The 16,757-nt window shown below is 35.7% G+C and overlaps 2 protein-coding genes across 2 annotated transcripts; one reads left to right on the forward strand and one right to left on the reverse strand.

The window, feature by feature from the left end:
- Nucleotides 1-4,585: 4,585 nt before the first annotated feature.
- Nucleotides 4,586-5,786, forward strand: LOC102506538 (olfactory receptor 4F3/4F16/4F29-like). The gene is given in 2 exon segments (XM_006194847.2): nt 4,586-5,118; nt 5,120-5,786. Coding segments are annotated over 2 exon segments (939 nt in total). The 5' UTR covers nt 4,586-4,710; the 3' UTR covers nt 5,651-5,786.
- A 6,654-nt stretch (nt 5,787-12,440) lies between these two features.
- Nucleotides 12,441-13,337, reverse strand: LOC116664165 (olfactory receptor 4F3/4F16/4F29-like). Its single transcript, XM_032481592.1, has one exon. The coding sequence runs from the start codon at nt 13,318-13,320 to the stop codon at nt 12,475-12,477; it is 846 nt and encodes a 281-aa protein (XP_032337483.1). The 5' UTR covers nt 13,321-13,337; the 3' UTR covers nt 12,441-12,474.
- Between the last annotated feature and the right edge of the window lie 3,420 nt (nt 13,338-16,757).

Raw genomic sequence — 16,757 nt, forward strand, 5'->3', positions numbered from 1 at the left:
TTTGAGCTTTTACATCTTGATGTTTTTTTTTTTTTATAAAGTTGATCACTCCTGTAATTTTAAAAAATTCATGGTGAAATATTTGGTCATGATTTTTATCTGCTGAGTGGTGATATTTTTCTGGACTCTCTTTCCTAACATTTGTTTTTAATTGTGTAGATCTTGTGATGGCTCTTTTTATTTTTAATTTTTGGAATTTAAATTAAATTTAAAATAAATAAATTAATTAAAAAATTTTTTCAAATTACTTCAAATTTACTTAGCATTTTACAATTTAGAAAGCACAGTTGTTTGTGGTTATCTTACACTCTTTCCTATTACAAAACGATATATTGCCCCAATATCTTGTTTTCTATATCCTTTTACCCTCTTTCCATCTCTTTCTTCTACTTCCTCCTTTATATTTTCTCTTTCTTAGGCCTTTTTTTTGGGGGGGTGGTGAAAATTTAATGTAAAGATTCCAAATGAGTAATTTTTCCATTTGCCTAGCTTGGGGTCTATTCTTCATTCTGGATACATCATTTCTTGTGGTTGAAGGTTCTGTCTCTGAGCCTGGGGTGAAGGTAGGTAAGGAGAAAGCAGAGTGATGTTCCATACATGGAGGCATACTGCCCTGGTCGCTACAGAATGGCCCTCTGACCATGCTCTTTCCCCCTGTGTTTCTACCCTCTAGGGACAATGTAGTGTTTGTCTTTCTCCTCTCCTGTTCTCTCCTCCCTTTCCCTTCCCTCCCTCCCCCTCTTTCCTTCCTTTCTTCTCTTCCTTTTCTTTCTTTCTTTCTTTTCTTTTAACTGCTGGCTCTTTTTAAAATGTGGCATATTTTTTCCTGCACCAACTCTTTGTAGGAAATTCATGTCAATGAATGAATGACACTGTGTTTAAGCTTAGCAGGATTTTTTTCTCATTAGCTAATTTTTTTCCCCTTTACTTCTATGTGTCATCAGAGTTAGGCCATTATAGGGCTGTACGTAATGTAAACAGATATGTTATTTCTTAAAATTTGTATTTATTACTTCTATAATAATTAGTAAAAACATGCTCAGATTGAATTGTATTTATCTTCTGAGTTTTCTTCTTCTTATGTTTGCTAAGCCATATATGCAAAAACAGACCTTGTATCAGATTTTTTCTTTGATGTCCATCTCTTTCTGTACTCTCTTCCTTTCCCCATGAATCAACAAGAAAACTATAGCTGTACATAGTGCAGAAAGCTTTGGGCCCAGAAGGGACTGGAGAAATCACTTTCTATAATCTGCTCATTTTACAGGTGTGGAAATAATACTATAGTGACATGAAGTGAATTATCTGAAGTTACAGAGTAAGTTACTGATCAAACTTGAATAGAATTTAAGTCTTCTGATTCATAATCCATAACCAAGTCCAACACACTACAGTTATTTCTAAGTTAAAAGTATCATTTTTGATGTGAAATTATGGGCTGTGTAATTGGATCAATAGCTAAATACTTTCATACAGATTATGAACATGCTAGCTTTTAATTGTAGAGCAGAATAGCCTTATAGATAATTCACACACACATACACACACACACACACACACAGCTTCTATGACGTTCCCTGTTTTTCTGCTAAGTTTCTTTGGTGGAGTTAATTTAATATAAATATAAGAAAAGTATATACCTTGCTCAGGAAATAAATATTTCAAATTAAGTAAAGAAAATGGTGTTTATAATTTTTTCTGATCTCTTTTTCCTCCCTTCTGTGACTCACTCCCAGCCTCCCGTGTTGGTGTGCCAGGATTCTGGGTGACAATTCCCCTGGATAAATGAACTCATATTGGTGAGCCCGTCTCATCAGTATCATTTGGTCAGTACTCTCCTGTGTGCCAATTAGCTGTATCTTTCACAGTAACAGCATTTTTACAGCTTTTTGCAAATGGAGAAATGCTAGATTTAACCAAGGGAAATTGAGTAGGTTAACTCTTTGGTAATAGTCACATGTTAGGTCTTTAAACGAGTGCAGTGGTGACAAATACAGAAATAGCTTAGGAATATTGGTGTACAGTATTGAAGTCCCCAAAGGCCAGTACTGAATAGACATTTCTGGTGACAGGATCATTTCGTAAAAAATCACTTAATTGTTATCTTGTACAACAGAAGCAGCTTCAGCTAAGCTTAATGAACAAGAATCAACACAAATGAGAAGAAAGAGCACATTAAGTCAGAAACTGAAATTACTTTTTTTTTTCCTTTTTATCAATTGCTATCCAAGATTGAGATCCAAGAAAAGGAATTAGAAAGATTAGGAGGAAGTCTTGTAAGTGGGAACAGAATTTGACTCAGTGTAGTCCTGGGCTTTATTCTATTTCCTGATGTGGAGGCAGAGTACCTTTGTTTCCTCTGTTAATTAGAAAGTAGCACAAGCAGAGTCCTGGATGGGAAGCTGAAGGAGTTCATGTGGATGAAAACAATGGCAGTCTGGGAACTCAACCAGGAACTCTGAGATGCAGGTATTATACAGATTTGCCTTTTCCTATGATGGTTATTTCAATAGGCAGAATCAATTATGGATGTGTTTGAAGCAGCTAAAGAAACCCAGATGCTTGTGAACATTTGAGGACAAAGTTTCCTTTTCTTTTACTTAGATCTGCCTAGGATACTGAGAGCAGAGCATGGGGCATCCAGAAAGGGACTACAACGCGTTAAATAATCAGAAAGTCATGAAAGAAAAGTCTTCTCTATATATTAGTTAAGAGGCAGATCAGAGAATGAATGTAAGGCCTACCACTTACTGTTTTAACCTGTTGCTTTCCCCCTCCTAGTCTCTATATCCTTTGCTGTAAAAAGGAGCTGATACTAACTTTTATGGTTATTATAAACATCAAACAAGATCGTGTGTGTAAAGGTGTTACTGTGTCTTGCCCATGGTAGCCACTGTTTTTGCTTTAATTTGGCTTGTTTTCATTATTTTCATGGACAATCAAACACTACTTCAGACCGGGAGATATTCTCTGATTATATCTCAATGATTCTTTAAGACTCAGATATGAAGTTGCGTGAGGGAGTGTTCTAATTTCATTTATTCACATGCAGCTATCCAGCTTTCCCAACACCACCTGAAGAGACTGTCTTTTCTCCATTGTATACTCTTGCCTCCTTTGTCAAAGATTAATTGATGGTAGGTGTGTGGGTTTACTTCTGGGCTCTCTATTCTGTTCCATTGATTCAGATATGAATTGTATATCCATATAAATTATATCCATATCTTAAACTGCATCACAGGTCTTGATTTCTTTCTGAAGATAGCCCTGATTACTCTGGCTCATAGTTATGTTTTCTGCTTCAAAAACTCTATGATCATACTACTTTTTCTTTATTTAAGTACTTTTTTTGTTATTTATATTTTTGTATGTGCTAAAATGTAAATGCCTTAAGGGTAGTGAATATTTTAATACTTCAGGAAACCCATAATGTCCTGGAACAATGCATTGTGCTTAGTAGGTATCTAGAAGATATTTGTTGATTGACTACTGATGGTTATGATAAAGGGTAAAATAAACGACATAGCTAATTTACAATAATTTGCTAATAAATCATGTAAGTGGTACAAATGGAATTAGAGAAGAGGGAGATTAAATATGAAGAGAGGGCTTTCTATGGGATATGGGACCAATAACCAACTGCAGATGAGGGAAAAGGTGGTGAATATGATAGCAATCCATTGCAGAGAATACCATCATTATGGTGAGTTTCATTACATACTGGGCTGGCACCGTGCTATGAAATCATGGAAATGTTGGGCTTGAAAGTATTACTTAGCATCATCCACCTCAGTTCCTTTATTTTCCAGATGATGAAACTGACTTCAAGAAGTGAGCTGAGTGTGGAAGGGACTGGAGAAATAACTTGCCCTAATTAAGTCTAAGCCCTTTCCATGGATTTAGGGCTAGGACTAAATTACAACTCTTTTGATTCCAAGTGCTGTGTTCTTTCTGACATTCCATGCACCCATGAAAAGTGAACATGGCATGGACAATGATCTACAAATATCAATCAAATAGAATTTTGCTGGCTACAATGCATTAGCTCATCCACGTTTAGATTCTGCAGCACAAATCTCTTTTCTGACTTATCCTAACTCTGTTATATGCTCTCCCAGCTCAAGCTCTGTGGTCACTTCCACTCCCTCAACTGAGCTCCAAAAGTTGGATACCTTTAGGGTTTCTATGTTATCTTCTCTCTTTATGAGGGAAAGGTGAATGTGATTTGATAAAACTGCAATAGAAAGGCTAAACAGGAGAGTATTAATGAGATTGATAGCACTGCATATAGGAGGTAATCAAGGGGATAAGAAAAATGAGTCATCAGAACTGTCAGAGGTTTGGGGAAATCCATGGGCAGGAGTAACAAACTGTGAGAGAGAAATCAGTAAGTCCATTTCCATTTCCTCTTTCTTCCCCCATGTTATTCCAGGGCATTGCTATCCTGCCTCTCATAACCCTTCTGTTTCAGCAGAATATTATATTCAAAACCTAGAAAATTTTAGGGAAGCTGGGGGAGTTAGAAAAGTGCTTTATGGCAATGAGTTACTGCATCTTTTCTGCAACTGCTATTTAAGGGGTTATATTATAGGTGTTCTGGCTGTATGAAATGAGGCAATATTTTCATGCAATCACTGACTCCCCACAAAGTTGATTTCTTCTTTATTCTCTTTTCTAGGTAAAACTGTGCTATCTGTGCTTGCAGCGGCAATGGGTGGAGCCAACCGCTCTGTCGTGTCTGAGTTTGTGTTCCTGGGACTCTCCAATTCTTGGGAGATCCAGCTCCTTCTCTTCCTCTTTTCCTCTGTGTTCTATGTGTCAAGCCTGATGGGAAACCTCCTCATTGTGTTCTCTGTGAGCTCTGACCCTAATTTGCACTCCCCCATGTACTTTCTGCTAGCCAATCTCTCTTTTCTTGACGTGGGGGTTTGCTCTATTGCCGCTCCCAAAATGATTTATGACATTTTCAGAAAACGCAAAGCCATCTCTTTTGGGGGCTGTATAGCTCAGATCTTCTTTATTCATGCTATTGGGGGAACAGAAATGGTGCTGCTCATTGCCATGGCCTTTGACAGATACGTGGCCATATGTAAGCCTCTCCACTACCTGACCATCATGAGCCCACAAACAGTGCATTTTAATTTTGGCTGCTGCCTGGGTCCTTGGCCTCATCCACTCAGTGGCCCAATTGGCTTTTGTTGTAGACTTGCCCTTCTGTGGTCCTAATGAATTGGACAGCTTTTATTGTGACCTCCCCCAACTTATCAAACTTGCTTGCACAGAGATCTATAGACTGGAGTTCATGGTGACAGCCAACAGTGGACTCATCTCTGTGGGTTCCTTCTTCATACTGATTATTTCTTATATCTTCATTCTTGTCACTGTTTGGAAACACTCCTCAGGTGGTTTATCAAAGGCTCTCTCCACTTTGTCAGCTCATGTCACTGTGGTGGTTTTATTCTTTGGGCCATTAATCTTCTTCTATACTTGGCCCTTCCCCTCATCACACTTGGACAAGTTTCTTGCTATCTTTGATGCAGTTCTCACTCCTTTTCTGAATCCAGTGATCTACACATTCAGGAACAAGGAGATGAAGGCAGCAATGAAGAAACTCTGCCATCAGCTTGTGAGTTACAGAAATATGAACTAAATACTCTAAATATGAAGAAATTTAGCTCTTCCCTCAATGACAACAGAAAAAAATGATGTCATTAAAATTTTAGATCTCTATGAATTTTATGTACTAGGTTACATTTAGGCATATACGACATTACTGTGTATCTCTAGTACCTTAATTAATAAGGATAAAGAGAGCTAACACTGGAGCTTTCTGTATTTCCAATCTTGTGCTAGATGTTTTATGTAAATTATGTTATTTAATATTCATGATAACTCTGGGTGGTGAGTATTTTATCTTGTTTTTTTTCAATAATTAAGAAATGCTTTCTGCTCATTCTCCATATAATTACCATATAAAATGCTTCAAACCAAAGCTAATTATTACCTTAATCCACCACTTCTAATTGTCTTGTTCCTTCAAAAGGTGCCAATCAGTGTATTCAACAATTCAATGTTGGAAATTAACATATTATTCCTTTTCACCGTTATTCTTTCCCTACCTTTGAATTGGTTAATGTCATTTTCTCAAACTACTTACCAAACTGCCATAAACTCTCACTGGTTTAATTTTCTTCCCTTCTTAGTTTAGTATCTGTTTGCTTTCTTTTTCCCCATATCCTTTGGCTATCTAGATAACTGTTTGGTTTATAATAGAATTGTGGAACTTTAGAACTGGAATTTGAAAGATCATCTGTCTTAACCCATTTGTTTTATAAATGATAATACTCAGGCACAGAGATGTGAAGTTAGGGTTTCTACACTCCCTCCCCAACTTATTGAGAAAAAGTTGACAAATATAATTTTATATACTTAAAGTATACAACGTGGTGATTTGATACACATATACATCCATGGGATGATTACCAATATCAAGATAATTAGCACATCTATCACCTCACATAGTTAAACTCCTTTCTTCTCACTTTAGATTAAAAAATTGAAAAAACAAATCTAGGCCCACTTGTTAATTTGGATTCTTGAGCTTTCCACTAACAGACTATACCACTGGCTTTCTGCCTTTCTATTTCCGACCCAGTGATGGCAGAAGTGACACCAGTGAGGTCATTACTCTTTTCATTGGTGTCAATTTCATGTGATTGGTATTTCCAACTTCCTTCTTTATTTGCAGCCCCAAAAAGAAATTTCTTGAACAGGGTCCTGGTTATTTTATAACTGGATGATAATGATATCACTCATCCATGGTCTAATTCATGGCTTTTATCTATGTCACTTACTAAAAGCCCACAATTAAATAGTAGTCCTCTGTCTATATTGCTTTTCTACTCTAATGAATACTCTATGGGCATTCACTAAGGTTTGGCAGTTATCTTAAGTAAGCTTCAAGAATTTCATATATGAGAATATATGTACGTTCATGTATAACTGAAAAATTGTCCTCTACACTGAAATTCGACACACCATTGTAAAATGACTATAACTCAATAAAAATAATAAATAAATAAATAAATAAATAAATAACAATAAAAAAAGAATTTCGTATATGAACATTACTGCATTTCTTGATCTGTTTCTATCATTGGATCATGGTTTCTATGACTAAACAGCTGTGGCAGTTTAGAATTTTGGGGACACAAGGATAGGCCAGAGACAAAATCTTTCAATCTATAAATGAGCTATTAATATGAAAACTAATAACTATGGTAAAAGTACACTAATGTCTACTTATTTTAAAGATTCTTTTAACACATCATATATATACTCACATCCCTTCAGGCTTGAAGTTTTTGGAAGATCTTTGTAATGAATCCATCTTCTTAGACCCCTGATAATTTTCAGAAATCTTTTAGGAAGCTGTTTTATTCTTCTACATTCATTTTTCTTTTTATTTTATCTTGGACTTTAAAAGTGTTAGTTAATTTGTCAAATACACACTTATTAGGACAATTACAGGCTAATATATTAGCTTAACCAAGTTAGGGATTTTCTGGGGGGCAAAATTAGCCTTTGGCTGAGGGTTGCCGTATGTACGTAGTTGGTAAGTACTAGAGCCGGGTTGTAAATTTTAGCAGCTTCTGTTCCAGCATCTCTGCTCTTAATGACCATACTCCAATGCCTCCCAAATTGGTGGGTCCATTTTACCTGTACCTTTAAAATCTGAACATATTTTCTCTCTCTACTTAATAGCATAAAATAACAACTATAAAACATGCATCAACTCAATAAAATATAATGCAATTAAGATTTGGGTTCTGTTATTTTAATATATCATTAAAATATTCATCTATTTACTCTTCAAAGGGGTCAACACTCAGAGATAGTTTACATAATAAAATAACTTTGAAACTTCCTTGTATTCAAACTCAGTTATGTGTGAGCGGAGGGCACTGTACCATCTACTCCTTGGAGATATTTAGTTCATGATAGACTCATGTTATTTGAGGAGAAAACTGAAGCCTGGGTGGACACCTCATGGGATTCTTTCATTCTTATAGAACCAGAGTTTGCACTAGTCCAGGCAGAAGATGAGCCAGTATTAATGACTGACCGACAGCTGGCAATGAATGAGAAATGATACACTGCTTCCTGATTGTACGCCATTAGGCTCCTCTACAGCACCCCAACAAGGGCTTAAAGAAAAAAGAACACTAAGCTTCAAGTACTGCTCTTTACAGCATACACAAAACTGTCTATTCTTAGTTACTATATTTACCAGTAGGAGCTTGTTTTGAAATGGTTTCTGCATCACATTAGTAGGTGTTAAAATAACAGATGTCTGTATTTCAATAGTTAGCAGTAGACAGAGATTTACTTGTATTTCTTTTTTCCCAACTTTATTGAGGTATGATTAACGAATGAAAATTATATATATTAGGTTGTACAACATATTCTGATCTATGTAAACACTGTAAAATTATTACCAAAGCCAAACTAATGAATATATCTATTACCTCACATAGTTACCTCCTCTCCTTTTTTTTTTTCTGTAGTGAGAACACTTGAGATCCATTCTCTTAGCAAATTTCAAGTATACAGTACATTCTTACCTACTCTAGTCAACATGCTGTACCTTAGGTCATCTTCTAACTGAAAATTTGTACCCTTTGACTAGGATCTCCCCTTTAACCCACCCCCAGTCCTTAGTAACAACCATTCTATTCTGTTTCCTCCTTTATTTAGATTCTACACATAAGTGAAATCACACAGTATTTGTCTTTCTATGTCTGGCTTATTTCACCCAGGAAAATCTCCACAAGGACACCCATGTTTTGTGAATTGCAGGATTTCTTCTTTTATAAGGCTGAATAATATTCCATAATATCTATATACCACATTTTCTTTATCTATTCATTTGGTGGGAACCTAGGTTATTTCCATATCTTGGCTATTATGAATAATACTATAATAAACATGGAGTGCAGATATCTCAGACATAATGATTTTTATTTCTTTTAAATATATGTCCATAAGTGGGATTGCTGGATCATATGGTAGTTCTATTTTTAATTTTTTGAGGTACCTGAATATCATTTTCCTATATTAACTGTACCATTTTACACTCTTGTGTAAATGTACAAGGCTTCTTTTCTTCACATCCTTGCCAATACTTGTTTTCTTTTGACTTTTTGATAATAGTCATCCTAATATGTGTGAGGTGCTATCTCATTGTGGTTTTGATATGCAGAAATGTCTATTAAGGTCCTTTGCCCTATTTTAAAATTTTTTTGCTATTAAGTTTTATGAATTCCTCACATATTTTGGGTATTAACCTCTTATCAGATATGTGTGTTTTTTCTCACTCTGAAGGCTGCCTTTTTACTATGTTGATTGCTTCCTTTGCTGTAAAGAAACTTTTTAGTTTGATGCAGTCCCACTTGTTTATTTTTTCTTTTGCTGCCCGTGCTTTCGTTGTCAAATCAAAAAAATCATTGCCATGACCAATGTCAAGGAAATTTTGCCTATGATTTTTTCCAGGAGTTTACAGTTTCAGGTCTTACATTTAAGTCCTTAATCCACTTTGAGTTGGTTTTTGTGTATAGTATAAGATAAGGGTCCAATTTTATTCCTTTGCACATGGATAGTCAGTTTTCATAACACTATTTAGTGAAGAGACTATTCTATCCTCATTGTGTATTCTTGGTTCAATGCTCAATAACTCTGTTAAAAATAAAACAAACAAACAAACCTAACTGCCCTCCCTGCTCCATCAGTGTAAAATGAGTGAAAGAATTAAAGATTAATTCTATATTAAAAAAGTGTGAAATTGAGAGAATCCTTGGAGTTTGCAGGGTGGACTCTGCTACTGGAAATCCTAAAAAACCCAAGTCAATAAGTTCCTTTTTTAAAAATAAATTTTTATGTTAAGTTGTGGTAAAAAAACCACACACACAGCATAAAATTTAACTCTTAACCATTTTAAGTGTACAATTCAGTATGTCAAGTATACTCACATTGTTGTACAACAGATATCTATATCTTTTCCTCTTGCAAAATTGAAACTATACATTTATTTTTTGTTTCAAGCTTTTTTTTTGTATTTATTGAAGTATACTCAGTTACAATGTGTCGATTTCTGGTGTAAAGCATAATGTTTCAGTCATACATATACATATATTCATTTTCATATTTTCATTATAGATTACTACAAGATATTGAATATAGTTTCCTGTGTTATATAGAAGAAATTTTTTTTAATCTATTTTATATATAGTAGTTAGTATTAGCAATTCTCAAACTCCCAACTTATCCCCTCCCATGCCTTTTACCCCCAGTAACCATAGGTTTGTTTTCTATGTCTGTGAGTCTGTTTCTGTTTTGTAGTTAAGTTCATTAATGTTTTCTTTTCTCTTCTTTTTTTAGATTCCACATATGAGTGATATCATATGGCATTTTTCTTTCTCTTTCTGGCTTACTTCACTTAGAATGACAATCTCCAGATCCATCCATGTTGCTGCAAATGGCATTATTATTTTTTATGGCTGACTAGTATTCCATTGTATAAATATACCACTGCTTCTTTAGCCAGTCATCTGTCTATGGACATTTTTTTTTAACATTTTTTTTTATTGATTTATAATCATTTTACAATGTTGTGTCAAATTCCAGTGTAGAGCACAATTTTTCAATTATACATGAACATATATATACTCATTGTCACATTCCTTTCTCTGTGAGCTACCATAAGATCTTGTATATATTTCCCTGTGCTATACAGAATAATCTTGTTTCCATGTCTTGGCTATTGTATATAGTGTTGCTATGAACATTGGGGTGCACGTATCTCTTCGAATTAGAGTTCCTTCCAGATATATGCCCAGGAGTGGGATTGCTGGATCATATGGTAAGTCTAATTTTAGTTTTTTGAGGAATCTCCATACTGTTTTCCATAATGGCTGCATCAAACTGTACTCCACACCCTCTCCAGCAATTATAGTTTGTGGGCTTTTGAATGATGGCCATTCTGACTGGCGTGAGGGGATACCTCATTGTGGTTTTAATTTGCATTACTCTGATAATTATATTTTTTGCTTCAAGCTTATTTTGATTGGATTCCTGACACATGTAATTCAAAGAGTTGAGATTAATAACACCTGAAAAGGTACTAGCATACAAAAATCAAAGAAACTGATATACAGATATTGGTTTTCCAAGGGTCCAAAAAAATGATGCAAAAAATGAATAAATAATATAAGGGCAATGGAAATTAAAAAAGACAAACAAATTATTAAGTATCATAAGTTATAAAGTACATAAGAGCCACTTATAAGACCAAAGGACTAATGATAAACTGGTTAAGATGAATGGACTATGTAAAAGGATGTATAAGGATCAGAGTCATTTGCACTACATCTCTCAGAATGAACCTTGGTTCTTCTTTACTGAAATGGGTATGAATTGATATTTATAAATTTGTTGATGCAAGTCCCTCATTCCACTACAACTAAATACAGTCCCATATAAAATATCTCCCAAACTAAAATTTAGTTTGCAATGACTCAAATCATTCAAATCAACAGGAACAGTCCTGCCAGCAGAAGAAAAGGAAGAAGCTGGTTGGTTACATATAGAAAGAAGAATGACTCTGTCAGTACTAGAGCCTGTGATATAGTATGAATAAGAGTCAAAAGGTAAACCTTGTGATGACCAACCAGCACTGTCCAGGTAAAACTCCTGGCCTAAGGATCTTATTTTCGAAATGTGATGACAGGCACATCCTAATAGGGAGATAAAGGTATTAAGCATCAAAATCTGATATGATTAAATATTTGAATAATGCAGCTAATGTTTCTTGCTCTGATTCCCTGCTCATTAACATTCATATCACCACCTGACTAACAAATTCCCTACAGTGAAATTTCCCCACAGTGAAAAACTGAGTTATAGCTATGTGAAAGGTCAGGCCATTTTCCTGATTTTTTGGTGGCAAATTAATAAATGGGGATCTTGATGCATATACTTTCATCTAATATAAATTTATTTAATGTCAAACAGCACTCCTTTACATAACTCACTCTGACATTAAAGAGACTGAACTTTGAAGTCTAGAGCACAGTATATTCATCAAGGTAATGTCTTCTGAGAGACAACCAATTGGTCTTCTCCAGAAAACACTTTTTACCATACCACATGCCTTCTCTAACCATAGGCAGCAACACAACTTCTCAGTTAAGATTTTTTAAAAAACCATGCTATTTTAAGCTGGGGCACTTAAATATTAGTAAAGTACTTTGTAACTCCTGATATTAAAATAATAGAAATTTAATGCTACTCCAAGTCAGAAAGGAGACATAGTACTTTTGGCATTTAAGAAATCCTTCTATAAATAATAAATTGACTGCATACTTTCCTCATTGTCACTTTCATTTCTTTGTTCCTGAATGTATAGATGACTGAATTTTAAAAAGGAGTGAGAACTGCATCAAAAACAACAAGGAATTTGTCTAGGTGTGATGTGGGGTGAGGCCAGATATAAACAAAGATGCAAGGACCAAAGAAGAAAACCACCACCATGACATGAGTTGACAGAGTGGAGAGGGCCTTAGATGAACTACCTGAAGAGTGTTTCTGAACAGTGATGAGGATAAAAATGTAGGAGACAATCAATATGAAGAATGATCCCAGAGATATAAACCCACTGTTGGCTGTCACCATGAACTCTAGCCTGTAGGTATCTGTGCAGGCAAGTCTGATGAACCGAGGAAAGTCACAGTAAAAGCTGTCTAATATATTAGGGCCACAGAATGGCAATTTAATAACAAAAACCAGCTGAATCACAGAGTGAATCAAGCCAATTATCCATGCAGCAACCAGAAGCAGAATACACATTTTTTGGCTCATAATAGTCAGATAGTGAAGAGGCTTACATATAGCAACGTATCTGTCAAAGGCCATGGCGATGAGTAGCACCATCTCCACACCACCAGTGCTGTGGATGAAGAAGATTTGAGTGATGCAGCCACCAAAGGAGATGACTTTACGTTTTCTGAAAAGGTCATAAATCATCTTGGGAGAAATGACAGAAGAAACTCCCAGGTCAATGAAGGAGAGGTTGGCCAACAGAAAGTACATGGGGGAGTGTAAGCGAGGGTCAGAAGTCACAGTGAGAATAATGAGGGAGTTTCCCATCATGCTTGCAACATAAAAAACAGAAGAGAACACAAAGAGGAGGAATTGTATTTCCCAGGAATTGGTGAGTCCCAGGAATACAAACTCTGACACCATAGAGTAATTTGTTCCATCCATTGATTTATCAGCTGGAATGTTTCCAGATGAAAGAAAGGGAAAAGAAACTTATAAATAAGAATGTTAATAATTCTATATTATAATGATTATTCATTCAAGGATATTGACACGATGAAGACTGTAAATCCCCTCAATTCTTTTTGAAGGCCGTATCACCACTAAGTAAGCATTTCACTCGTTGTCACCTAAAGCAATTGGGTCACGTCCACACGCAATATCCCTTTTACTACAGCCCCCAGGACTATTCATCTATAAGCACAAGAGATTAGAACAAATATGAGAACATAGTAGTGTGCATGGCAAGGATTGGGAGGGGAAGGGAAGGTGGTACAGTGCATCACATAGAGAAGAAGAAAGAAGAGGTGCAGATGGCATTTGTCAGAACCCCCCAAACAGAACTAGTTCTATTTCAAAATTGTTCTTTAAACAATTCTTCAGCCATTCAAGTTGTGAGGTGAGACTAAGAAATCTCAGGCATATAATATCCCTCTTGAGTCATTATATGTTACTATCTACAATTGTTTTTGTAATGCCCACAGAGTAGAGGTGAGCGTAAGAGAACCAGGCACAGACAACAGGGGTGACTCTAGACTATGACAGGTCCAAGGAAAAGGGAGAATAGATATTCATGGCACAGGATATCTGTATAGGTGCCCAGGTACAAGTGAAATTACCTAGTAGGGTGCTTATCAGCCAGGACAGGGCCAAGAAGTGCAAGGTTGGCCAGGGGCTTGTTATAGGAAGTTCAAGGAAGGTAAGGTAGCCAATTTGATCTATCTCATGAGATTCTTCACAATCCCTGAGGTTTGTGATATAGCTTGGTTATAGCTATTGGACCCCTACTTTTAGAATTTGCTGGGGATGAAGAAATGCACACTAACATCATAATTATCATAGAATCATTGTTCCTCTCCTGTTTCTCCTTCTCCCTTAGTCCCTTTTATCCTTCCTATCTCATCTCCCTTCTTCAAATCTCCCAATAGTCTGGGATCTAATGCCCAGTCTCTTTCCTGACCCAAACTGTAGGGTACTACATGAACCTCTCCTGTTCTTACTCAGTTTTGTAGGGAATACACTGTTACCATGGAAGATATGTTCTCTTGCTTGTGGGTCAAACACGTCTGTGTTTAGCCCTCCTGCTCCTATAATATTTAGATGTGCAGGTAAAAGCTGGATGAGTTGAGAAAAGGGGGAGGCTGCAGCCTTAACAGTTAAGGGCTGGTAAAATAAAGGTACATGGATGCACAAAAAGCCTCAGGGCTATAAGTGAAAAGGCAAGAGAAATCCAGCAATAGAAAAAATGGATCCCAAACTTTGCCTTTTAAGGTGGGTGCTTGTACAACACACACACCCCTCAGTTGTGCATGATGAGTGAAACTGGTCATAAAATTATCCTGCAAATTTCACTAGTGATTATTTAGTCCAAGTTAATCATTTACAAATGAGAAAACAGTGGTCCAGTAAGGAACAAGCAACTAGTTATAGACAGAGAATCTAGATTTTCTAGTCCACATATGGCTTCAGAGTCTACATGGTAGAAAAGTAGGCTGAGAAGACATAAGGCAAACCCTACTCAGTGCAAAACAGTAGCCAGTAGTTCCATGTGGTCATTAAATGAAATTAAAAATCTATTTTCTTGGTTGCACTAGCCACATTTCAAGTGCTCAATAGCTACGTGTAGCTAGTGGTTATGTATTGCATAGTGCAACGTAAGAACACTTTCCAATCACCGCTCATCCTTTAAAGGTAAAGCAAAACCCCATTTCTTCCATGAAAATTTCCCTAGTAACTCTACTTTATATTAATCTCTTCCCTCTCTTATTACTGGAAGTCAGGAAACTTAATTTTAATTGAAAATTAATAACTCTCCACCTAAAATATGGATATCATAGGAGAAGCTCCAGGTATTTGTTGTTGGCCAGGAAGGACAGAGAGCATTGGGAAATTCAGAGACAGCTTTACATTGGAGAATGGACTTGATGTGAGTCTGAAAACTCAGTAGGAGTTTAATAAGCTGAGAGGAGAAGGGAAGGGATTCTGAGAAAAGAAAATAACTGATCCCTTATTTAGAGCAAATCCTTTGCTACTTATCATAATTCTTCAATAGCTCTAATATTACAGATTTTCTCTCCTGAAATATATTGTAACTTTGAGGAGGATAAAGACCATTTCTTCTGCCTCTCATGTTTCTTAAAATACTGAATGAAATAAGTAACAAAGATCTCTGAAGTAAAGCTGTTTTTTTTTTCCTAGACTATAATTTTCACAGTGCCTGTTTTCCTACTCCACCATCTTTTCACATTAAGTCCAGTAGGAACAAAGAAAGTTTCCAAAATCAAAACTGAGCATAAACACATTTCTCAACCACTCTCAAGAGAGTGCCCGATATTCTTGGTATAAATTTCCAGGTGTGCAGTAGGAAAAACTCATTTCAAGGCTTATATAGTGGTCCATGGCTTAACTTCTGTAGTTTTAAGAAACACCAGAAGCATGTAAAAGGAAAAGAGAGGAGGGAGCAAGGGAGGGAGAGATAAGGAAGCAACAGTTTCAACAGCAGCCAGCAGAGCAGAGAACTTACATAGTTTCTATCTTCCAGATTTCATGATATAATTAGTAGTTGTCTTCTGTGTCATTCTTAAAAGTCACAGAAGAAAATACATATATTCTTAAATCATATTTCAAAAATTCCTGAAATAGTTAATGATGGAATTTCAGAGCTAGAAAAGCATACATTATCTGTTTGGCACATATTTACTAAATGCTTTTACATATTGGATTCTTATGATTAGATTGTTGGGTAGATATTTCCAATAGTAGAATTATTTTCATTTGTAGATGAGGAATCTCAAATTCAGAGAAGTTAGCAACTTATTCCAAGACACAGAGTTACTTAGTTTGGAACTAAAAATCAGGCCTTCTGATTCCAAATCCATTGTTATTTGACTGAATCATGAAAAATATGGTAATTTGTTCATAATCTCAAACAATTCCTATTGTGAAGTTTAAATAAGAATTTTTTAAAATGTACACCTGAAACTCACACAATATGATGTATCAATTATACCTCAGTAAAGATGGAAAAAAAAAAGAATCTTATTTAACTCAGAAGAATAGTTCATCCTACACATGTAAACATTTAACACATACATAAATTATCTTACCTAAGATTTCATAGCTAATAGTGGCAGAGCCTAGATTTAAATCTACCTGTTATTGCTACAAGGTAAGAGGGAGAAAAGTGGTTGCTGACTAGAATGGGAAAGAACCAAAATACACTGAGGTTTTGGTGCCAGTGAAAGATTCACCAAAATCAAGAGGCAATTTATTCATAAGAAACTGTAATAGTTGACAAGCCAGGAAGATCCCAGGTAGAGACAAAAATCTGTAAGTCATTCAAATTTGAAGTCAGAGACAACTGATTTGTTTAAAGGATGATA

The sequence above is a fragment of the Camelus ferus genome, chromosome 6 (assembly GCF_009834535.1).
Source record: "Camelus ferus isolate YT-003-E chromosome 6, BCGSAC_Cfer_1.0, whole genome shotgun sequence".
NCBI lineage: Eukaryota > Metazoa > Chordata > Mammalia > Artiodactyla > Camelidae > Camelus > Camelus ferus.